We start from the raw sequence: 26,079 nt of genomic DNA on the forward strand, positions 1-26,079 counted from the left end.
TTATGTCTGTTTATGCTTGTAGTGATTGATGATGAGAACCCTACGGAGTACACAGCCGGTGCTATTGTAACAGTGACTGTAACGCTGATACGTCAGAACATGAGCATCCTGTTTGGAGACGACAGTGTGTCCGAGAAGCACGAGCAGCAGGATACCCAGACCTTTAGTAAACCTGAAGAAGAGGAGGAGGAGGATAAGAGAGAGGAACAGGTGAAGAAAAATTGCGAGGTGATGCAAACATGTCTGAAGCAGCATTGATTGCACATGTGCAGGTTCAATTTGAATATGAAATAAAAGTTCATGATGCCAAACGTGTTGAACGAAATTGACAATGATAAAGATTACCTAAGGGAGGAGGTGCATCTTTTGTTAGTGTAATTTTACTATATTTCAACATTTTTTTCTCAGAATCTTTACGTTCTTTGGAAATAAAAATTAGCATGCTTGATGTATGTTATCTGTAAATCACCAAAGAATTTTAATGTTTCTGAAAACCTAATATAAGTTGACAAATCGAACTGAAACCTGACTGAGTTAAGATGTGAGCACTGGCTGTCTTGGAGAGAAGCAAGTGTGGAGGGGGGAGTGCAAGAGAGAGATAGAGTCTGAGTCTCTGAGTCTGAATCTGGATCTGAGTCTGAGTTTGAGTCTCAGAGTCTGAGTCTCTAAGTCTGGATCTGAGTCTGAGTCTGAGTTTGAGTCTCTAAGTCTGAGTGTCTGAGTCTGAGTCTCTGAGTGTCTGAGTCTGAGTCTCTAAGTCTGGATCTGAGTCTGAGTGTCTGAGTGAGTGAGTCTGAGTTTGAGTCTCTGAGTGTCTGAGTCTGAGTCTCTAAGTCTGGATCTGAGTCTCTGAGTCTGAGTTTGAGTGAGTCTGAGTCTCTAAGTCTGGATCTGAGTCTCTAAGTCTGGATCTGAGTTTGAAAGTCTGGATCTGAGTCTGAGTTTCTGAGTCTGAAAGTCTGGATCTGAGTCTGAGTCTGAGTGTCTAAATCTGAGTCTCTGAGTCTGAGTTTCAGTTTCTGAGTCTGAGTCTGAGTTTATGAGTGAGCGAGTCTGAATCTCTGACTCTGTGTCTGAGTCTCTGAGTCTGAGTCTCTTGAGTCTGAGTTTGAGTCTCTGAGTCTGAGTGAATCTGAAACTCTGAGTCTGGGTCTGAGTCTGAGTCTGAGTTTGAGTTTGAGTTGTGTCATTAAATAAACCATAATTAAAAAAAAAAAATCACTGTCTATAAATATATTTTTGCCAGTCTCCATCGGTGTGAAATAAATAATTGATACCAGTGTAGCTAGTATTCAGGAACCTTTATACACACATGGACAGAACACAACTCACATTCAGCTGGAATGAAATTGGCAACATTGTGATTGCAGTAGTATTGTACCTGTAGGTCCACTCACAGGTTGTCAAACCTGCTAAAAATTATTACAAGTTGACAAGTTGTCTGCAGTGTTAGCATAATGGAACCTTTCTAGCCAACAGTCGAAGAAGAAATGAATCCACAATTGTGGTAATACTGTAGGGTGGTTTCTTCTATTGGCTGCGTTGCCTATACACACCCTCTCAGATACTTATGTGGGATTGATGTCAGGAGGACTTTGGGAGAGGTAAAGAGAAGAAAGAAAGAGAGAGATGCTAGAAATTGGCATGTTTTGCAGAGTTTCACTTGAAGTTGTCAAGTTATAGTTATTTTTTTCAATTATGAAAATTTGTGGATTTGCGGGTTTTTACATGAAGTTGTCAAGTTATAGTTTTTTTTTTTCAATTATGAAAATTTGTGGATTTGGTGGAATTTCACTTGAAATTGTCATGTTATAGTTATTTTTCTTAAATTATGAAAATTTGTGAATTTGTGGGATTTCACTTGAAATTGTCAAGTTATAGTTATTTTTCTTAACTTATGAAAATTTGTGGATTTGTGGGGTTTCAGTTGAAGTTGTCAAGTTATAGTTATTTTTCTTAAATTATGAAAATTTGTGGAATATTTTGTTCAACCAGACAGCATTTACCTGATAACTCAGAAAAGCACTTAAGATATTTTAATGAAACTTGCGTGCATGTGTAGTTCTCCTGTGTGAACAAATGCTCTAGAATCCTCACTATAGAATGTATAGTTTATTTTTTTAAATAATATTAATTTCATACCAAAAAAAAAGTTTAGGAAACAAAAATTGGATAATTTGTTCACATTAAAAAAATCACTTACTTTCCTCCATTTTTGTTAAAGTTATGTTGTGTATGAAATACCGAATGTCTTATTCAGATGATTCTTGACTTCGATACCAAAGAAAGTATCACTAAACGTGGAAACTTTGTTCAATTGTTCTTCTTTCATAATCGTTTTATATTCTGTCATTGTTTATATTTTAACGTTAGCCTGTCATTACTAATGTTGAAGCTGTAAAGAATTGAAAAAATAATAAATTATTCTTCTAGGTGAAGAAGCCAGTATGGCAAAAACAACAGAAAAGAGGGAAAAAAGGTGGGAAGAAGAGTGCGAAAAATCAAAAGCCAAGTGGGAGGATAGTAAATACCAAAAAGAATGAAGAAAAGACGGCGACTGCTGCTACAGAGGTGAGTTTATCAGCAATGGCATCTTATTGGGAGGGTTTTTAGACCTGGCTGCAGTTCATATCTATTAATCTTACTCCTAGTACAAAGTTATTAACTTTCAGACGTAGTTCTTCGTCTTACACTAATTTCCTGACAGTTGGCAAGCTGGGTTCATGATTTGAAGCTGTGGGTGGACATGGGTTCGAGTCCTGTTTGGCCCCATTTTACAATGTATTTACAATTTACATGTCACAAATAAAGTTGACAATTGTAAACTCTGTTACACGGCAAAATTTTATTAATTTGTGGCATATGTCAAGTTTTACAAAATCGAGCAGAAGAAATTCACGAATGCGATAATTATGCATTGTCGCCAACGAAAGTCTGTTAGTAGAGATAAAGTTTCCGTGGTTTTACTGCTGTCAATAGATACGTTTATATTCCATCCTGAAATAAATCTTATAAACTCACTAAACCAATTTAAGCAATAGAAAATATAAAATTAATATCAGCAAGAAACATTTATAAGTCTCCAGATTTAGCTATATTGGCAACTATGGAGTTTTGTGATGTGATGGGCCGATTATGCCAATGTGTTGAATGATCTATGATTTACCATATTCACCAGAATATAAAATAAAATATATTATTTTTTTTTTGTACATATTTTCGAGGGGAAAATACTTTATCACTGAATATTATAATGAATTTACAGTATTTCAAATATAAAATATGTAGGTATACTTCCATCAAATACCTAATCTAACTAGGAGTGTCCACACCTGTGGAGTAACGGTTAGTGCGTCTGGCTGTGAAACCAGGTGGCCTGGGTTCGATTCCCAGTGGGGGCAAGTTACCTGGTTGAGGTTTTTTCCGGGGTTTTCCCTCAACCCAATATGAGCAAATGCTGGGTAACTTTCGGTGTTGGACCCCGGACTCATTTCACCGGCATTATCACCTTCATCTCATTCAGACGCTAAATAATCTAAGCTGTTGATAAAGCATCGTAAAATAACCCAATAAAAAAATAACTAGGAGTTGTTTGTAAAATACCTTTTTTTTTCTTTAGTTTCAAGGGTAAAAGAATATTACAAATAGAGAATGAACTATTCAGAAGTGTCATATCTTTAATTGGCTAGTGTTCTGAAGCTAAAAATTGCGTTGTCTGTTGCTTTGTACAGATTTTGTTTTTCAATTTTTAACTCTAAATTACATCATTCTTACGCACTTATCACAAACATTGTTACAAATCATACGACTTTAGGAATTTGATTATTTACAGTTTAATTATGCATCTTAATGTACATACAGTCTTGAAGAATTTACAAGAGTGGCGTGATATTTAACAATTGTTGTGATAAATGCATAAGAAAATGTTGTTGTTGTTTTCTAATGCCAGGCGTTTGACAATAAAGTCATTTGACCTCTTGCACTCCAATATTTTTCAAAGATATTATCACAGATTTTGAGGTGTTCCAAATCCATTTCTTGGTTTGAGTTACACAATGGGCAGTTAGGGGACTGATATATTCCAATTCTATGCAGGTGTTTGGCCAAACAATCATGGCCTGTTGCCAATCTAAATGCAGCTACAGACGATTTTCGTGGTAAATTGGGAATTAACTGTGGATTATGATGCAGAGAGTTCCATTTTTTCCCTTGGGATTGTGTCATCAAATTTTGTTTGTTGAAGTCTAAGTATGTAGATTTAATAAATCTTTTCACAGAGTAATATGTAGATTTAGTAACAGGTCTGTAAGTAGCAGTGCTGCCCTTCTTTGCTAAAGCATCCGCATTCTGATTTCCCAGGATTCCACAATGGGATGGTATCCATTGTAATACAATTCTTTTATTGAGTGATATTAATTGAGAGAGCATTTTAGTTATTTCTGCTGTTTGAGATGAAGGTGTGTGTTTATAGACGATTGATAGAATAGCTGCTTTGGAGTCTGACAATATAACTGCAGTCCTAAATTTATTGATGTGGCATAGAAGATTCCTGAGACATTCACTTATTGCAATGATTTCACCATCAAAACTTGTTCCATATCCAAGAGATCTATAAAGTGAGAAGAGACATCACGTAACACCTGCACCGGCACCTTGTTCTCTGGAGATCAAGGATCCGTCAGTGTATAAATGAAAATGTAATTTTGTAGTTAAAAATCGGAAAAATATTCTATACGAAGCAACTGTGGAATTCATGACACATTTTTAGCTTCAGAATATTAGCTAATTAAAGAAATGATACTCCTGAATAGTTCATTCTTTATCTGTAATATTTTTTTACCCTTAAACTCAAGAATAATGGTATTTTACAAGCAATTTTAAATTAGTGTAACTCTGAAAATATTGAGATTAGAACAAATGTGTACATGATCCAAATAGCCAATATTTCCATGACTATTGTTTGGAAAACTTCGAGGCACATTAAATAGAGAATAGAGGGAAATGGACCATGTAGAAAACCACTTAAATACACTTCTATTGGTCCACACCTGTGGAGTAACAGTCAGCGCATCTGGCCGCGAAACCAGGTGGCCCGGGTTCGAATCCCAGTCGGGGTAAGTTACCTGGTTGAGGTTTTTTCCGGGGTTTTCCCTCAACCCAATACGAGCAAATACTGGGTAACTTTCGGTGCTGGACCCCGGACTCATTTCACCGGCATTATCACCTTCATATCATTCAGACGCTAAATAACCTAGATGTTGATACAGCGTCGTAAAATAACCCAATAAAATAAAAAATACACTTCTACTTCCATTATGCTATTGATTACGGCAGAGTAAACTTTTTATATCAGAATGTAACAATTTTTCTCCCTTCTACCTTGAACTACACTTTTCATGTCAAACAGAAAAAGGCTAGTTTAGACTTGCCCATGTTATGTTATTATCTTGTCCATCTTACTGTTTATTTAATAAATCTGTATTAATTCTGTTCTTCACGATTATACTAGTAGTGTGAATTAAATTTTCTTCTTAGAATACACACAGCAAACATGAAACAAGCAGGAAGACTGCCATGGAAACAGGGGATGAAAGTGAAGGGTCTGATGATGAAGCTGATCATTCAGATGATGATGACAACGAAGACCAACATAGTCAAGGAGATACTAAGGTAGGTCAGTTGTGTATTGCTTTAAGTTTACTGTTGCACCCCATGTTAAAGATCCAAGTTGTGCAGTGAAGCACTGCTTAAGTACTGTCGGTGACTCAGGAGAAGACGAGAGCGGACTGAGAAGGAAGGGATGTGAACAGATAACGTAAGACAATACGAGCAATATTTGTACTGCAGTAAGTGGAAACATTAGGTCTCCTTCTGTTCAACTTAGCTTTAATTTCCATACGCATTGTTACTCATGTTTCCTGCACCAGTAATAACCTGGCTACTGGGATGCTTATCTGAGCGATGTTTATAATAATCAACAGCGATAGTCAAGAAGGTCACATTCTTTCTGCTCGTCTTCTCCTGAGTAACGGACTATAGTCAATAGTCATATAATTAGGTTGAAATAATCTGAGTTGAAATTTATGTGAAGAATAGCAGAATACAATAATTGATCAGACTGCAATGACGAAATTTTGCAAAATTTGCAATGTAATTAATAATAGTGGCTCAGGCACTTTGTAAATATGAATTTTAAATTTCGTAACATGTTATGATTATTTGGCATAGATGCAATTAAATTCACCACTGTTTTAACATCTTGAGTTCATTACATTCATCATTCATTCGGTCTCTCTACCTTCTTCCTTCTCTGCTCCTCTCCATCCCTCACTCTCCCCTCTGTATATCTCTTTTCTCTCCTTGACATTTCATTGCATAAATGACTTATATTACATTGCATTCATTACATTATATATTGTCTATTCGGGACTTATATTATTTTAATGTACCGAAGTACATATGATATTTCCATGCAGATATTCTGCGTCATCATACGATGAAAGAGTAATGGAACGGAGAAAAATTCTCTCCGGCATCGGGATTTGAACCCGGGTTTTCAGCTCTACGTGCTGATGCTTTATCCACTAAGGCACACTGGATACCCATCCCGGTGTCGGACAGAATCATCTCAGTTTAAGGCTGGTATTCATAGTCGACACTTTATATCACCACTTTGCAAAGTGACACTTTTGACGAAAATGGCTCTTTCATATTAGTGTATTCATAGACGATTGAAGAAGTGCACTTCACAAAGTGTCACTTTACGCCAGCAAAGTGTAGAGTTACAATTTGGTTGGTAACAGAAGTCCCACAATGCCTTTCAAAACAAGTGAACAAACAATAACAAATTAATGACGTATAACCTACAAATTACAATGCTTGTGATTTGAATTGGGAGCCTATTGATTGCGCGAGGAAGAAAATATATATTTAAAGTTGTTTTATTTCAGTTTCTAGTTTTTGTTGCAGATAGTTTAGATTATTTCAATCAGTTCAGATATATAACATTTTATTAAATAGTGATACTGCTGGTGAAATTAGGTTAGGTTTTGTACAATACATAACTGATCCATTAATTTATATAGTTAGATTAGGTTCTGTACATATCTTTTTCATTGATTTATGTCGCTAAGTTAGATTTTGTATGTATCCGTTCCACTGATTTATACAGTTCGGTTAGATTTTGTAGCCTACATATCTTCTATTAGTTTATATAATTAGGTTAAGTTTTATACGTAAATTTATATCGTTAGGTTAGGTTTTATACGTATCTGCTTCATTGATATATCGTGTTTCCGTTATTTTCATTTTTGTCTTTTTCGTGAATAGTGAATAGAAGTAAAAAAAGAATGAGATAAACAGATTACTACTGCTATTATTATTATATTATTATTATTATTATTACTACTACTATTTTCTCTCTCTCGTTTCCATTATTGCCTGCTCTTCAGGAATATTTTGAATGCCAAATGTTTTTATAATGCAAAACAAAATAGGCCTAATAGTATAAGATCTCTTTTCATGGTGAGGTCATGACTGCACATGAACTAGAGACAGTAGATGTATTGCTTACCGGCGTGAAAATATATATTACCGGGGTATCAAAACAGTAATGATTATATCAACATCAAGATAAATCTTATCTCAAAATACAGGTAGTCAACAAAAATCAAAATCATTTTAAACCCAATATAATTATGGAATCTGCTTAGAAGGCAGGCACGTGAGGTCTCTCAATGCTAATTTAAAATAATTATGCCTACATTAGATTGAAGTTAGTAGTTTAATATTATTCAAGTTAAAAAAATCGTTTCAGTAATAAAAAATAGGTTATATAGGTCTACCTACATATCACTCCATCGAATTGAGGTAATAGCCTAAATATACGAATGTTATAGCCTAAATATACGAATGTTACTACAGAAATACCCGAACTATAATATTATAGACTATATATTAATGTATGGTACATATCTGTAACATAGAATTTTAATGCAGTCAATAACTTTATTATTGGAGGCACTGACAAACGTCTATTATTCGTTTTTGTCAACCAGTCATCGAAAATATAAGCAGTCTCAATAAGTTTCTGTATCAAATCGGAACCGTTTTTTTAATTCTATATCATTATAAAATTCCACGGGATTGTCTTTAGGCCTATCTCTAATTTGTACATTGTCCACTAATTGTGCCAGCTCTTCCGCACGTTCTAATAATTCGACAACTTCCAAGACGTCCGCCATTTTTATACAAAGTGCCACTTTCGGCTCAAAGTGTGGTCGGAACTACACTTTCATCCAAAGTGTTCCTTTGCACCAAAGTGTCGACTGTGCAATGGAAAAGTGATACTTTGCGTCTTCCAAAGGACACTTTAATCGAAAGTATCGACTATGAATACCAGCCTAAGTTCCAACTCTTGGGTTCCCTCTAGTGGCCGCCCTCTGCACTACGTCATAGATGTCTATGAACATAGGACTGAAGTCCACACATGTGCTGAGGTGCACTCGTTATGAGTGACTAGTTGGCCGGGATCCAACGGAATAAGCGCCATCTTAAATCACGATGACGCAGAATATCTGCATGGAAATATCATATGTACTTCGGTACATTAAAATAATATATATGATATGAGTAAATCACTTCGTGATTTAAGACGGCGCTTATTCCGTCAGATCCCGGCCAACTAGTCATTAATAACGAGTGCACCTCAGCACATGTGTGTGGACTTAGTCCTACGTTCATGGACATCTATGATGTAGTGCAGAGGGCGGCCACTAGAGGGAATCCAAGAGTTGGAACTTAAACTGAGACGATTCTGTCCGGCGCCGGGGTGGGTATCCGGTGTGGCTTAGTGGATAAAGCATCAGCACGTAGAGCTGAAAACCCGGGTTCAAATCCCAGTGCCGGAGAGCATTTTTCTCCGTTCCATTACTCTTTCATCGTATTCGGGAGTTACTTGCTGCTGTTTTCAATTCATTGAATATGGATATTCTGTTGAATGTGTGTATTCTATTTAATAGATTGCTTAGTGCTCTATAAACATTGTGTGCACTGGTTGTCTCAGGGATCCACAGCGGAGGATGACGACACAGAATGGGAGAAGTTTCAAACTCGGTTATCAAAACGTGAGAAGGTGCTGGAAGGCCGCAGCAAACAGTCACACAGTGTGCACTGTCCATTTTTCCCAGAGGTGAGTCAGATTCGAACCAAGAGTACTTTGATGCTGCATAAAGTGTATCTTGAAATCTGTAAAGAAATACACGTTTTATGTTTCTATCACTAAAGAAGTGGCATGTTATTTTCTTCAAGTAAGACTTATTAATTCGTTATTTGCTCTGACCCTACAAGTGAGCTCACAGATGTCGCTCGAGCCGAGAAAAGTAGACCACTTAGTTTGTTGAAGACACATTTGGAGTAAAAATAATTACAGTCAAACCTCGATACAACTTTCTTTGAGGACTATAAAAATTGTAGGGTTTTGTAAAATAACATTTAACATGCCTGACTGAAACGAGTGGTCTCGGGTTCAAATCCTGGTTGGGACAAATTACCTGGTTGAGGTTTTTTCCGGAGCTTTCCCTCAACCCATTGGGTAACTTTCAGTGCTGGATCCTGGACTCATTTCACTGGCATTATCACCTTCATCTCATTCAGATGCTAGATGACCATAGCAGTTGATAAAGCGTCGTAAAATAACCAATAAAAAATTGTACTGGTTATTGTTATATTGAGAGGTTATGAAATTTTGCCAGAATTTATGTTCTGAAAGGGGAATATAGGAGAAATAAGTATAAAATAACATTACACCCTATGAAATAACTTTCTCTTACAAATTGATTACCCCAGTGGTTCTCAAACTTTTTGAAGGCATGACCCATTTTTGGGCGAGACTTCAGTTTGCAACCTTCCCTCCCCACTACTGTACAGGTTCTTGACTTCATTCCAAAAATACAAATCCCTGTACAATTGTAAACAACTATAATTTTACTGGATACCACGATTTTAAACAACAGCTTTTTTAGTATTTTCCAGAAGAAACTCAAAACAATTACGGTAGTCACAGATGGATAATGAATGTGTTGCATTTAACTGACTGAAATTCCAAAAAAAGATATGAAGGAAAAACTCATTGAAATATGTTCCTTCTGATGGAATGTTGAAAACTGGACCTTGTTTTGCAGAGCATTCACCAGTTTTGCATCAAAAGAATACCTCGAGTTTGCAAAAGATGCTCTTAAATTTTTTATAACATTTGCAACCTCGTATTCATACAAATTAAGTTTCTCATCTATGATTCCATCAAAACAAAAGCGAGAAATCTCGAACTTGGAAAAGATATCACTGTGTGTAGGAGTTGCATTTTTCAAAACCAAATCAATGTTTCAATGAACTTTTAATCACATTATGTGCTTAAAGTACTCTTTGTCCTTCGTGGCAGCTCACAAATGGTGAGATTTCTAAAATAAAATTAATTCAAATTTGAGGGACTAGATCTGAAAAACAGACACACTTATCACATTATTTATTTTTTATTTTGTAACTGCTGAAAGGTTTTTTTACTTTCATATTCCGCGTTATTTGTTTCTAAATGCAAAATAAATATTATATTTCGTAAATCATCTCGCGACCCCCTCATCTCTTTACACAACCGACCTGGGGGTTGCGACACCCACTTTGGGAACCACTGGATTACCTTATTTGATTTTTCTTGAATAATTTCGAGGGAAAAATTGTTCCGGGGCCGAGTATCGAACCCGGAACCTTTGGTTAAATTGACCAACGCTCTACCAACTGAGCTACCCGGGAACTCTACCAGACACTGATCCAATTTTTCCCTCTATATGCACAGATCTCAAAGTGGGCTTACAGCCGTCAAGCAACCAACATTGAATGCATACTTAACTCTGTGTGACTTAAATTGTGGTTTTCTGTTAACAAACAGTGACGTGTATTATACAGATCAAGCTTTCAGGTATAACTCCTTGTAAAGTTGATTTAAATAATTTCGAGGGAAAAATTGTTCCGGGGCTGGGCATCATATCTGGGACCTTGGGTTAAACGTACCAACGCTCTACCACCTGAGCTATCCAGGAACTGAACCAGACACTGATCCAATTTTTCCCTCTATCCACAGACCTCAAAGTGGGCTGACAACCGTCAAGCAACTAACATTGAGTGCACACTAACTCTGTGTGACTTAAATTGTGGTTTTCTGTCAACGAACAGTGACGTGTATTATGCAAATCAAGCTTTCAGGTATAACTCCCTGTAAAGTTGATTTGAATAATTACAAAGGAAAAATTGTTATACCTGAAAGCTTGATTTGCTTGATTTTTCTTATCCTGGTACCACTTTAATGAAAGTAATGCATGTCTATCTTTAAAATACTGTAGCCAACTATTTCTTGCTTTAAAGTTCGAATCGCATTTTGACACAGAATAGGGCCTATTGTAGGAATGCAATGTGCTCTCATTTCGTTAAACCACTTCAAGGTAGCACTGTCAACGTCTTTTTGCCGCCCATATTTTTTAAACCCTTATGTTCAGGATTAATTTGACCACTAGCGACATTGTCCTTTATTTCCTTGCATTTCTTTATCATTGTTGCCAGCGTTGACTGCACAAACCCATACCTTCTAGCCACTTCAGTCTGCTTCAGTCCCCTGTATAAATCACTAAATACAGTTAATTTAATCTCCAAAATGATATGTTTTCGTGTTACATCTGCCATCATTAACAGCTAACACTAATGTGAAAGATGCCAGTGGCAGGAATCATAAAGGCAAATCCTGTTAAGGGGACTTCTGTTGTAACACATTCCTTGCACAGAATATCAAGATCGGTCAACAAAAATATGTAAGAGGTTAGATGCAGCAATGGGAAAACATCTTTAAGGCGCGATACCAAGTGTAAAGTGAAATATTGAACATAAGAGCCAAGTAAATTTAAAAAAAAATTATGATTTTATGATTCCATAATGATTTCTCCAAAATTTGACTATCATTGTAATAATGGATAAAACATGTTTAAAGTGTAGGAAATACAGCAAGACTGATAAAATTTATCTTTGGGACAGGGTTTATCGTTATATTTGTTTTCGTTTTATCGAGGTTGGACTGTATGTATAATGAGCATTAATCCTTAATGAGCTAGTTGGCAATGTATGCAATGGAGGGGGAAAGAAACTGGCCACCTTATCCCATTATCTTCTGGCGTAGTTGGCTTTGCCTGATAAGTGGTGCCTTATTGGTATCATTTGTGAGGTTCAAACTTGTCATTGGACAGCAATCCAACTAACAACAACAGTTAAAGAACAGCAATCCTTAATGAACTGATTTGCAGACACTTAGTATGAACAAAATCTATCTTAATACCAGGAATTTAAGTATTAGAAATTGCTGACACAGACAAAAACTGAATCCCTCCCCCAGAATAAGGATATAAGTACATAGGGAAATCCTGCACCATATACGCTTATTCTGGGGGATATTCAACTGTCTTTTCAGTACAATGGATGCTATAAAGTTAAATGAGTAAATACAAGTTGTGTAAATAGGTAATCCGAGATGAAGCAAAGAAATTAATCTTCAGTCACACAGAACTTAAAATTTTGATTGTACCAGGTGAAACACTTTAAGATCAGTTAATAAGTTGGCTTGCCTGGGAAAATTTCCTATTTGAAAATTTTCCTGTTCACATCACTACTTCTGATGGAGAAATGTGGAAATATCGCACCTTGAAAACAAGAGGGCTACAAGTGCAAAAATTTCATGAATTGAGATAAGACCACAGTCCGGTATATACAGTCACAAAGCTCAATACGTAGTAAATATGCATCCATAGATAGTTGCTAACCTCTAGGATTGCTACTATCACCTCATCACAATGCGAAATAGTACCTGCATAGTCTATTGTTCCTAGTACCCTCACAACTCAAGCTTCGTGACTGTATATATTAGACTGTGATAAGACTGCTGCCTAATAGAGTAAAACTTTCTCTATCTGTTTCTATATGGCAACAAGCGATAGGTTAAAATTTGGAGGCAGAGTGTAATTTTATCTATACAGTACTACTGCAAATCAAATGAAGCTATTACATATTAAACTTAAAATATCTTATTAGTACAGTTTTTGCACATGTGGCTGTCTTCTTTCCAAGCTGCGATATGTAGATTCATACTCTCAGAGGTTGAGAATGTAAACCACCAATATACTGTCACAAATCGAAAATGGGAATCAATTAAGTACAGTAGAATTATTGGGGATCATCATTAGGCATAATAGATCAACTATTGATCAAATTTTTTGTATTCGACAGATAATGGAGAAAAAATGGGAGTATAAGGGTACAGTACATCAGTTATTCATCGATTTCAAAAAGGCATATGACTCGGTTAAGAGGGAAGTATTATATGATATTCTTATTGAATTTGGTATTCCCAAGAAACTAATTCGATTAATTAAAATGTGTCTCAGTGAAACATACAGCAGAGTCCGTATAGGTCAGTTTCTATCTGATGCTTTTCCAATTCACTGTGGGCTAAAGCAGGGAGATACACTATCACCTTTACTTTTTAACTTCGCTTTAGAATATGCCATTAGGAAAGTTCAGGATAACAGGCAGGGTTTGGAATTGAACGGGTTACATCAGCTTCTTGTCTGTGCGGATGACTTGAATATGTTAGGAGAAAATCCACAAACGGTTAGGGAAAACACGGAAATTTTACTTGAAGCAAGTAAAGCGATCGGTTTGGAAGTAAATCCCGAAAAGACTAAGTATATGATTATGTCTCGTGACCAGAATATTGTACGAAATGGAAATATAAAAATTGGAGATTTATCCTTCGAAGAGGTGGAAAAATTCAAATATCTTGGAGCAACAGTAACAAATATAAATGACACTCGGGAGGAAATTAAATGCAGAATAAATATGGGAAATGCGTGTTATTATTCGGTTGAGAAGCTTTTATCATCTAGTCTGCTGTCAAAAAATCTGAAAGTTAAAATTTATAAAACAGTTATATTACCGGTTGTTCTGTATGGTTGTGAAACTTGGACTCTTACTCTGAGAGAGGAACATAGGTTAAGGGTGTTTGAGAATAAGGTGCTTAGGAAAATATTTGGGGCTAAGAGGGATGAAGTTACAGGAGATTGGAGAAAGTTACACAATGCAGAACTGCACACATTGTATTCTTCACCTGACATAATTAGGAACATTAAATCCAGACGTTTGAGATGGGCAGGGCATGTAGCACGTATGGGCGAATCCAGAAATGCATATATAGTGTTAGTTGGGAGACCGGAGGGAAAATGACCTTTAGGGAGGCCGAGACGTAGATGGGAGGATAATATAAAAATGGATTTGAGGGAGGTGGGATATGATGATAGGGACTGGATTAATCTTGCACAGGATAGGGACCGATGGCGGGCTTACATGAGGGTGGCAATGAACCTCCGGGTTCCTTAAAAGCCATTTGTAAGTAAGAATTCCTCATATCCGACAACTGTGGGACAAAGCCTGTGCCGGACAACTGATTTTGACGGATAATTCGAAAATACGTTTATAGGTTATGTAGACACACTGTACTGCAGAAATATTTTTTTCCATGTTGAAATTTAGTAATTTTCGTATAGATATTTAAAAATAAAGTTTTGAAATATGTACAATGTTTATTTTTACTACTGAATACGGTAATGTACATTCATCAGTTCATAATTATTGTAATACATAATAGCGTAAAGAATACTAAAAGTTTTCGTAATTTTATGACAGTTTTAAATGGCAGCCATGTGATGTGAAGAGCAATGTAGCCAATGTCACAATTATGAAGATGAAGTAGCTCTCGATGATTTGAATCTCTTTAACATATCTCTTATGTCTACTTGTTTATATATACTATCTATTACTTGGATTAAACTTTTATGCGCTACAGCATAATAGAGAATATCATACTTTCCTATTTAGACTCATCCAACACCCCTTCGAAACGGGCGAGTTCAAGTGGTAAATTTAAAGATATTGTCTCTGCGCATTGTTTGCAAGGCCCAAGTGACAGCTTACCAATGCTTCCTGATCTACTCCAGGGGCATAATGGGGTTTTCTGTCTATGTTTTCACGGGTGAATAGTGTAAAGAGTAAACACAATATGCGGCATGTGCGATCCAAGAAAACCACTCACATCTTCACGTCAGACTCTTCCCTTTCGCATGAATGATTTTTTTTTGGCCTAGCCAAAAGTGCTGTTGTTTGGTATTGCTGGTTATTGGGGTGCCGGATACGAGGGATTTTACTGTATATGGAGTATACTCATTCTATGAGCACATTTTCCTCAACAAGATATTACTCATCCTCTTTAAACTTGGACCAAGTTTCCACTTTGGTATGAATGAAAAGTACAATCTGTTCCTGCTTTTCCACCAGAATTGTAATCGTTACATTAACTTGTAAATGTTTCAGGACAAGCAGGAGTATTGGTGGGTTTACATAAGTGACCGCAAGAGCCGGACGTTGCTGACATCTCCATATCACGTGACTGCGTTAGTGGAAGAAGAGGAAGTGCAGCTGAAGTTCACTGCCCCTCGATGGCCTGGGGTGTACACATTTACTGTCTGCCTTCGCTCAGATTCCTATCTTGGGTTTGACCAGACGCACGACATTAAGGTATGTTTATTGTACAGCTGGCGCCAGTGTTTCTGGGATGTGTCCTAGATATATAGTGCCCAGTTTGTGAGCATGTTGCTAGTGCAGCTGAGAATGGTACCATTTCCTATAGACGTCACATCAGCCATTTGCCAAACACAGTTGTTAGACTGACTGCGGCAAATGTAAAACACTCGCACTTAACGTTCCCATTACTTATTTCACACACCAAAAACGGTGACACAGACTGTACATGTCAGTTACACAACCCGCCGATGGGTGTTCCAGTCATCCTATCAGTTTGACCTAAAATCCCATTTTATTATATTTTCCTTTGAAATTAGTTTAAAATGCAAATGAGGCCAACAGACAATTGCTATCTTCCTTACGGGCCATTCCATATGAAATTGATCAGTAAAAAAACCTCGCATTTTTTATATCCTAATTTTTTTCCCTATTTACACAAGGTGCTGAGGAGAGTGCATTTGCAAAAATATACTATCGAAAGTCAAACGATTTTCGTATTGTTGAACGACAAATTTAGCGTATTTTAGACAAACAAGCATCTTTCAGCGCTCAGAACTCTGGAACCATTTACTTCAGAACATTGAACGAGAGCTCATTTTGAAGCTGACATTTGGTAGATTATGTTAAGAAGTAATCCTTATTTTTATTGTACACAGAGAGACAGATAATCTGATTTTACTTACTTTTAGGCTTTTTGCCCATTTGTAAAAATGTAAAAAAGTATTGAGAAAAAATCTTGCATTATTAAGAGGGATTCGGCATTGTTTGCTTAATGGCACGGCAATAAGTTTCGAGGGTATTAAATAGATTATTTTCACACGCCTAGACTTGAACTGCGCAGTACCACACACACTGGCTGAGAGCTGAAGATAAGCGAGCATTGGGCGTCATTTTACTTCTGTGTTTATGAAAACTTGTGATAAAGCTAGCCCAGCTATGCGCTACTAGACAACACATCATGTGTTTATTATCTCCTGGCCTTGTTTACCTCGGCTAGCTCCCGCCTCACAATCAGCTGGTTAGTTCATGCGTGTACTATTTATTTTCTTTATTTGATATTTTCAATACTTTCTTATCAACGTTGCACCAGTAAAAAAATATGTGTTTATTTGTACTTTCAATGCGAAATCTAACCATATATTTTTAAAATATTTTTTCGTGGGAAAAGGCGTCTTAATGAAGAAAAATCTAAATTTCTCCATTTCCATAAAAAGTAAGAAAAACTGTTTACATGTCAATATAAGCTTTAACTTCTCAGCATGAAAATAAACCATGATTTTGATCATTGGGTGAAAGGGTTTCGGAGCCACAACAGTTTAAAGTTGCTAATTTTATGAAAATACGATAAATTTAAATATTTTTAATTTAAACACTATTAAGTTCTGATGCCTCAAACTTTGCACAAAGCATTGTATCACAGTTCTCTACGGACAGAAAAAGTTTCATTGTATTTAAAAATTGCAAGGTCAATTTTCTCTATATTTCGATTGATTTGAGATGGAATAGCCCTTACGTTCATCTGTATATTTTCACTAAGAGCAATAATCTTTGCTTTTTTACAGGGTGTGACACCCATAGAAAAAAAAAACACTCAGAAAAACTAAAAAAATAATTGAAGTGGAAAAGCTGTTTTAACACCACTAAAAATTAATTCATAATGAAAGAATGGTCCGTTAAATTAACTGTCCTTACTGGTGGTACATTGTTGCAATATTTTCAAGCGAAATGTATACAACAACAATGCAATGCAATGTGTAATTTAATTGAAATTCACTCTTGTCCTAACTACCCTGCACAGTACTGAATTAACAACTACCAATAGAAATCAAGCTCGTTGTAAATTTTCTCTTTATAAATCCGTATAATGAGAAAGTAAAAGGAAAAACCTTAATAAGCAGAAAAGAAATTCGTAATAGAAACATTGTCTTATGTCTTTACTGTATATTACAAAAGAGGTGGCATCGATGGTGGTGTCATTCATCTGCTTCTGTGGATGGGCAAGTAAATCAGGAATGAATTTGAATTGCCTGCTGTGTTCGCAGCTGGACGTGAAGGAGGCCCCTGAAGTGCCCACAGAACATCCGCAGTGGGACATGCTGGATGACGAGGAGGAGGAACCAGAGGGTGACGGCAGTGACATTTCAGAGTTCACCACAGACGAAGACGTAGAGGAAGACCAGGACTGAACAGTTTAAATCACAGTGGCGCTCCTCACATGCAATATTTACTATTTTTTAGTAATTTTTATATTGTTTTATTGCTATGTTAAATTGAGTATTTCTTTCTACTATGTTATTTATCACACATCCTTCAGTATGTTGAGTTGCATCATGTCGTGGCCAGATGTATGAAATGCTGTTGTAATTTCTTGTATAATTTATGTCGCTGCAAACAGGGATCAAGGCTTGTTCTTGTTGCCAAGTTACAGTTACCTGTTTCTCTTTTTCTTTTTTATATCCAGGGATATTAAATTTTTTAATGGTGTTGGGAATTTGTAGTTTTGTGATTATGAACAGTGTTTAAGAATTCTGTATTAGTAAGACATGCAGAAGTGATAGATGGATGAAATACCTTCTCTTTTGTTTCTACACCAGGGGCCTATTCCACAAAGATATGCCGTTGTACATTACAAGTAAATTCTGTAGTAAGTAGTATAAATACTAAAGTTTGTGTTCTACAAGACTTTTCTACAGCAGTACTTTACCACTCCTTACTTACAAATTACCAATGAAGCTTCATGATTGTGTTCCACAAAAGTACTAGTATTTGGAACTCACTAGTGAATTGTCAAGTATTCTCTACCAATGAAAGGAGACTAATACATTCATATACTAATGCGATTTAAATATATTTATTTCGTAATATTAAGATATATGTTGATAAATATGTACTATAGAATATCTTATCTTGCTTATATTTCCTTCAAAAGAAACAATTTCATCTGCTTTGGGACCATTTCAATAATTTTGCAATGTTTGTAATTTCGTAACAAGTTTGACAAGTGAACATCATTATTAGTGGCATATGTTGGCTTGTATGAGAAACTTATCAAGGAGCATTATGCAGGGATCGCAGAAGAACATGATATTAATAAAGAATTAATTTTTCATTATTAATGAAGTAAACTAAAATAAATAACATTGCAGGGTTACAGAATTTGTAGAATATTACAGTATACTACGAATCTTACTATTAAGGAGACAAACATGACCTAATTCGATGAATTAAATACGAAGATAAACAGCTGTTTAATATTATGACATAGTATGTTTATTGATGTGATCTCACTTGGGACGATTCATTGGTAATGTACAAGACACTATAATTCTTTTGTGGAACAGAAAGATACAATTCCATACTTTACAACATCTTTCATCAGTAATTTGTAATGTATAACACCATACCTTTGTGGAATGGACTCAAGATGTCATCCTTGCTGATCCAGTGGCTTGTCTCTTAGCCCAACCATTATGAGCTGAAACATACTGAACGAGATGGATTTTTCAGATGGAAGAACACAAAGTACTTTTCTTCCAGGGGTCATGTACACTGCTGGTTACAGGCTATTTTCCTCGGGAGTAGGGATGGAATAAATGGGGGTGACTGGATGCATTTAATAAGTTACAGGGTATTTTTATGTGGCAATAGTTTGCACTTCTGTATAGGATTTATTATTATTATTATTATTATTATTATTATTATTATTATTATTATTATTATTATTATTATTAATTTTCACACAACTGTAAGTTGAAGAAATAAGAGTATTGGTAATCGAGAATGCTCTACTTTTGTAGAACTACGATTAGGAAGCCAAACATCTTCTGAATAATGTGGGCAGTGCCTCAAATTGTTATCGTCTGTAATGCGTCCGGATTTAGTGTTCTAGGAATGGTAGGAAATGTTCAGTAAGCCTCTTATAATCCAACCAGCTCAAGAAAGAAGCATCACATAAACAATGTAGTAGAAATGCAAATGAACCCAGAATTCACCTCTGAATGTTATGCTGAATCCGAAGAAGAGGTATTTGTTGAAGAGCAAAAGGAAGTCATATTTGAATTGTATATTATTGGCAGATTGTACTCTTTACCGTGAAGATGTCTTAATGAAATTAAACATCACAGCAATCACTAAAACCATCATGCAGAGGCGTCATTTAGGGCTGAGTTTAAGATTAAAAAAAAATAATAATTGAGTACTACTAAAAGAAAAAATGTGAGAACTGTACTTTTGATATTAGAATATTCCACTTTTATACATGCTTAAGAAATATAAGACGAGCTAGTTAATGACTTTGCTCAAATGAATCCAAGGCGTTACTCTTTGCTACATTAGTGGTTGTTACTTACTGTAAATAAAGGTACAATTTTTTTGTAAATTAAAATTAAAATTTCTTTTATCAATAAAACTATCCAAAATCGGACAAATGTATATATGAACTTTTTTCTTCAAAATGATTTCAGATATCAGATACTAGAGTATGGCATAATCTTCGTGAATCACCCTGTGTATGTTATCTAATCTAATGGAACATTTTTTTTTTTTTTTTTTTTTTGTTTTGTTTCATGATCAAGTTTACCTCGGTTTACGGTATGGGAGTTCACCATGCTGTATACCCTATTCTGTAAGGTCTTCCTTAAAAATGCTTCCCCCCCCCCCCCCCAAGCAAAAACTGAAATGACGACCTGCCATCAGGAAGTACCAGAATAGTTGATACAAGCACGTTACAAATGCCCAGTCACAGGCTGTTTAATTATAGATCTCTTGGGAAGAGAAGTTCTTGGATGTTTGAAAAGCTGTGGATGGACCAGTTTTCAGCAGCCCAATGATAATTGAAGGCTATTTTTTATAGAGAAACCCAGTTCATTTGTGAATAAAATACTTTTATTTTTAATGAAGTTTCAGCAGTTTTAATAACTACATATATCCCCTCCTCCTATACTGAAAGGGTGGTTCTGTTGAAAACATGTTGTCTCTGTGAATGTAGCATTGTACACTTCATTATTTACTGGTACTAGTGTCAGGAAGCATTGGTTTTGTGGGATTTACTTACAGTAACTTACTACTCTGTTACACTAAGTTTTAATACATCTTTTTGCATACCGTTGAGCAAGTGATTATTCACCATCGCAAAGGACGGTAGCCATTAGTCTTGTATATGCTGACTTAACTGGGTGTTTGGAGTTGGCACAGAAAGAAATGTTAACTAATCTCTGGCGAATCCTCAGCCTCATTTTGCTGTCATAAATTCCACCAATGCTAATTGATACAGCGTCCTTAAATGACTGTCTGAAAAGTGACTGAAATTTTCCTTATAGTAATTGATACAGCATCCTTAAATATAGTACAACTCCAATTATCTGGACTAATAGGGGGTAGTACGATCCGGATAATTGAGTTGGAAATGAAAAAAATCTAGAAACAACAGTAGTAAGCTACTGCATGTATTAAAAGTGCAAAATGACTGTAGACCGACAGTTTATAATGAAAAAGTTACACATATTCAAACAAAATAGAATTTTATATCGATTAAAATTATAAGAACTCTTCATATTCCATACAGAACAGAACTTTACTTATGTATGGTAGTACAGTAACGAACTAAAAAAAGCCTAAACATATGCAACTTTCTTTGAATAAACAATTTCAAACAGTCCTGAAATGTAATCTGGACAATTGGCGATCTGGATATTTGGAGTTCAGATAATTGGAGTTCTACTGTAACTGTCTAAAAAAGTGACTGAAATTTTCTTTATAGTAATTGATAGAGCATCCTTAAATAACTGCCTAAAAAAGTGATTGAAATTTTCTTTACGGTGACATCTGTTAATGTGAATTTTTTTAACATATAAAATGTATATAAATTGGAAAGGACCAGAAAATAATTTTAATTAAACTGGATTTTTTTTATTTTTATTTTGGCATTTGCTATAACAAAATTTCATTTACAGACTGGGTGTATCCCCATGTATTCTTATTTCACTTACTTTGTGAATGTTGAATGTGAATGTTGGTACTCCCATCCTTACATTGGTGCCATGGTAACCGTGCAGTTGTAAACAAACATGTCTGACCAGAGTCTATTTACCATCGAACAAAGATTAGTGACAGCGGTTTGGCTTCATGAAATACCTCATACCGGCAACATCATGGAAACAGTGAAGATGAAATTTCGTGACCGCTTTGGTGTGGAACTGCCAAGGAAAGCAACACTGTTGCAACAACACTTAGCATTGCAAGTGTGCCAATACCTGAATACGATCTTTCCCAACTGGTGGATTGGAAGAGGATCTGCAGATGATCAAGCTCCTTTTGCCTGGCCTCCACGAAGTCCTGATTTCACAACACCTGATAATGCTCTCTGGGGGTTCATCAAGGACAAAGTGCTAAAATTACTACTATAACACAATGGTAGAATTACGAGCAACTGTGGAAGATGTCTTCAACGAAGTAACTCTTGATTATCTCCGCAAAACATCTGCCAGGACATGGCGCAGGATTCAGCTGTGCTATGAAAATGAAGGTCTTCATACCGATGTCTTGGATTGTTAAATTATCAGGTACATGTCCATATCAATCAATCAGTCAACCATACCCTTCATAGTGTTGTAATACATGGTGGGTACGCCCACTTTATAACCTCTCTGTACATGCTGACAACAATGCCCATAATTTTGAAAAACACTTAAATATTGTTTTTTTTACTGTGGGATGACCTGTGTCTGGTCAGTTTCGTTCCACCAGCCAATCATTTGTTGACTAAATTTATCACTCACATCTTATGTTTCATTTCTGGTTTTATCTTCTTTTGCGGTGCCAACAATTTTAGACAGGATTTTCATTTCTCTTGTTTATTTTAAAAATATGTTTAAAAAATATCTGAATTAAATACAAAGAACATGTAATTCTATTACCGTTACATACTTCTTTATCAATTATAGTATGAAATTACTGTGATGTTGTTAAATAGTGTTTAATTTAATTTTTAATGTAGGTAGGTGTTTTCAGTCACTATTCTCATACAATAAGAAATTATATCTTTAAGCTTATGAGGTAAATTATGGTATTTACTGTAGTTTTTCATGTTATGATTTATTGAACGAATAATACTAAGTCTACTAAATTTTGTTCTCATTCTCAAAGTGGGGATTGCTGAGAAAAATATCTTATCAGATGAGCTGGCAAATGTGGTATCTGTGTTGTGTGTGGATCCTGTAAGATTCTTCAGTCATACTTCCCCATTGTCAGAATACAGGATTTGATTGTAACATGTCCATCTGGTACAAAACATCCCACATAAATTTTCAGCAGAATTGAATTCAGGTTAAGTCTTGTTAAGATGGATGAAATTTTTGTCTGTTATGTTACAGCAATGATTTGTTTCATGAATAGTTATTTTTATCAGTTTTAAGATTTAGATATTAATAGAAATTATATTATTTGGTGTTATTTATAATGTTAAACATCTATTCTTTCACTTTAGGACACTTTTGCAATATTAGGACAGTGACTAAAGTAATCCTGTAAATTTTTGACATGTTAAAATTCATCCTTATCCATTTTTATGGATTTTATAGAGACTAGAATATGTTTATTTTCAATTGAATCACCCTTTCATGTAACAAAAGTCTACATTTGTTTGTTTTATTTGTCATACCCTAGTACTCAGATGTCAGTGTTATCGTTGTATTACATTAGTGTTAAAGCGTGATTGTGAATTATTATTGAAAAATAGTGTATTGATGGCAGAAATGGTAGGAATACTTGAATAAAACTGCAATAAGGCTTTCTTTTTTTTTATCCATTTTGAATCTTGCGTTCACTACTTTTAACACTTGAATATAATAAATTGATTAACTAGTGGACTTACTCGTGTTAATCAATTAATTATTTTCTTTTTTAACACAAATTCCATTTGGACTTGTCAGAATTTTAACTTAGATCTCCAGCGTGAAAAGAACAATTCTTTAGCCATTTGATCAACAGACGAAAGGGGAACTTATATTGTGAGAGTTACATCCCAGGATATAAATATAAAAATAACACACTTTAAAGTAGCTATTAAGAGAAGGAAAGCGAAGGCTGTGTTTTCAAACATGATTTTGATCGTTGTTTTGAGTCAAGACTTGGAAACGCAGGATAATTGAGGTCTGATTTCTTAAAAAACGTTTCTGCAGTCTTTAGTCTTCCAGCAAGTAAACTTATTATATTGTTTATTTTGCAGCAATACAGTGGAGCCCCATTTTAACGAGAGTTGGTGAAATTAAACGAAAGTCCTCTATAACAAGAATTGCTTATCTTGGTATAATGTTCATCCTTACGGTTTTAATCCGAAAATGCAGTACACGAAATTGTAACAATATTTCTGTTGTTCTTCCATTATGTGTACTCTGTTCGGAACTGAAAGAAAATGAGTGTGAGTTCTTTTGTTTCTCATGATCTGTAGCTTCATTATTGTTGCGACATGAATGTTGATGACAATAATAATAATAATAATAATAATAATAATAATAATAATAATAATAATTTAATGCATTTATTTCAGTGGACGTTTTAAAGATTAATATCATCAACATTGCAGAGAACTGGTTCAGTACGCATTATCAGAAATGTTTATGCAGTGACGAGATGGAAGATATAGCAGGATCGTACTTACAAATGGTGTCTTTATTTAATGAGATTTTATTTGTAACAATACTCGTTTTGTTGTGGTTCTACTGTATTTCTTTATAATATGTATTTAAATGTTATTTTATTATTTTAAAGCCAGACCTTTGAAATGTGAAAGGGAAAAGAAAGAGAGAAGGATATTTTTACATAAAATATGCAAGGAATTACCTGGTGTGATTATAAGAGCATTTCAGACAGACAGATGACATACGAATAGGTCAAGTGATTGTCAGCTGTTGTTTGGAGCATCCATTATACTAAATTTAGTTGAAAGTGGGACCAAAGAAGTCATATAAGCCAAACAATTTCCATTCATAGGGGATATCGCATCAGTCTTAAATTAATATGTAAGTTACATATAATCATAGAAGGGGTTTGGTTCATGGTTGAGTAAGCTTACGTAGTGTACATAGTTATTCTTGAATATATGAAATCTACAAGGGAAAACATAAATATTTCTTCACAGTAAAAAATAAAATAAAATTATATTGAATTATATGTCAGAGATATTCTAAATTTAGCTGATCTATTTTTAGCAGAACTCTCTAATGGTTGTGAAAATTATAAAAAAAAAGTTTTAATTGATTCTTTTTATGGGGAAAAAAAATTCTAATGAAGTAGTCTTATGGTGTGTGTACACTCTTTACAAACTTCTGAAAATGGATGGTTTATAACTATTTTCTTTCTTTCATGGTGTTGCACCTGAATATTGAGACATCAGCATCAACTGTAGGGATTCCCATGGTTTCTTGCTTCGTAGAGTGTTCACCATATCAGTTCATAGAGTTGGCCTGCTGGGGAAGATGGCAAGATGCAGTGGTTTTCTGATGCTACTGCATTGGTGATAATGGTGATTGTGGCATGCGAAGAAATGGTGTGATATGATGGCAGGGAGAATGGGAGTACCCCAAGAAAATCTGTCCCCATTGGCATCTTTGTTCACCAGACCCTGGGATTCGATCTCAAGTGTACAGCATGGGAAGCTGATGTTCTAGCCATTCAGGTAATATTGCACCTGTATCTTTTCAAACAAGATAACTAATTTGTAGCATATTTGCTTTAAATTTGTGATGTAAAACTCCTAATATTACTGTTTTTGTAATAATTCAACCTGTGTATACTCCGTTCACTCTTAGAATAGGTTCTAACTTGTAATGTAAATAAACAAATTGTATCCTTCCGCCAAAAACCAGACCTGTACACACCAGACCAATGTTTTGTTTTCCATTTGTACATGGATTTATACTGTGAACTACTACTGAGTAGAATGAGCACGTGGTTTACGTTTCCATTAGGACCCAAACTAAGAGCGGACGGACTATAGTAGGCCTGTTGTTAACCTTAATAATTTTTAGTTCTGTCACAGTAAGAAATTATAGATTTGGAAAGGAGAAATCTATACAGTAATTATTGAATTCAGAAATGTCTGTCTGCATCTCATTGTATGTTAGTTTTCAATATGTAAAGGGATATGAAATTATTTTAATTATTGTTTTTTTAATATGTTCACAAATTGCGTGTGTGGTCAAAATTTAAACGACAAATATTGCAAATTGTATGCATTTTATACAAGTAAAATGAAATTCAACTCATCCATACCATTCTCCGTTTTGAATATTCCAGAATTTTCATTTCTTAGTAATTCATTTTATTTATTTTACCCTTTTTAAATGTAATAGTTGTAGTAATCATAACCTCAATTAAAGTATGAGTTATGTAACATGCATGCCCAATTTGAGGGCA

General features: G+C 35.1%; 2 protein-coding genes, 1 long non-coding RNA gene and 1 other non-coding gene across 6 annotated transcripts in view; 2 read left to right on the forward strand and 2 right to left on the reverse strand.

Moving 5' to 3' along the window:
* Positions 1-18,157, forward strand: part of Sec63 (translocation protein Sec63) — a 45,996-nt gene extending 27,839 nt beyond the window's left edge. The window contains exons 11-16 of one of the 2 annotated variants that reach the window (XM_069832834.1): positions 23-228; positions 2,434-2,571; positions 5,536-5,670; positions 9,065-9,190; positions 15,457-15,660; positions 17,709-18,157. In XM_069832834.1, the coding sequence (XP_069688935.1) occupies positions 23-228; positions 2,434-2,571; positions 5,536-5,670; positions 9,065-9,190; positions 15,457-15,660; positions 17,709-17,852 (953 nt within the window). In that variant the 3' untranslated portion in view covers positions 17,853-18,157. The remainder of the gene's footprint in view (positions 1-22; positions 229-2,433; positions 2,572-5,535; positions 5,671-9,064; positions 9,191-15,456; positions 15,661-17,708) is intronic. The other variant, XM_069832836.1, reaches the window with a different exon arrangement.
* Positions 9,116-26,079, reverse strand: part of LOC138704697 (uncharacterized) — a 29,965-nt gene continuing 13,001 nt past the window's right edge. Inside the window, exon 2 of the long non-coding RNA XR_011333408.1 lies at positions 9,116-9,246. This is a non-coding gene — a long non-coding RNA (uncharacterized lncRNA). The remainder of the gene's footprint in view (positions 9,247-26,079) is intronic.
* TRNAN-AUU (transfer RNA asparagine (anticodon AUU)) lies at positions 10,734-10,806 on the reverse strand. The gene has a single exon. It is a non-coding gene; the product is annotated as a tRNA-Asn (tRNA).
* LOC138704696 (putative inorganic phosphate cotransporter) overlaps positions 25,200-26,079 on the forward strand; it is a 54,694-nt gene continuing 53,814 nt past the window's right edge. For both annotated transcript variants that reach the window (XR_011333407.1, XM_069832837.1), the window contains exon 1: positions 25,200-25,339. The gene's annotated coding sequence lies outside the window, so the exon portion shown is untranslated. The remainder of the gene's footprint in view (positions 25,340-26,079) is intronic.

Source organism: Periplaneta americana, chromosome 8 (assembly GCF_040183065.1).
Source record: "Periplaneta americana isolate PAMFEO1 chromosome 8, P.americana_PAMFEO1_priV1, whole genome shotgun sequence".
Classification (NCBI taxonomy): domain Eukaryota; kingdom Metazoa; phylum Arthropoda; class Insecta; order Blattodea; family Blattidae; genus Periplaneta; species Periplaneta americana.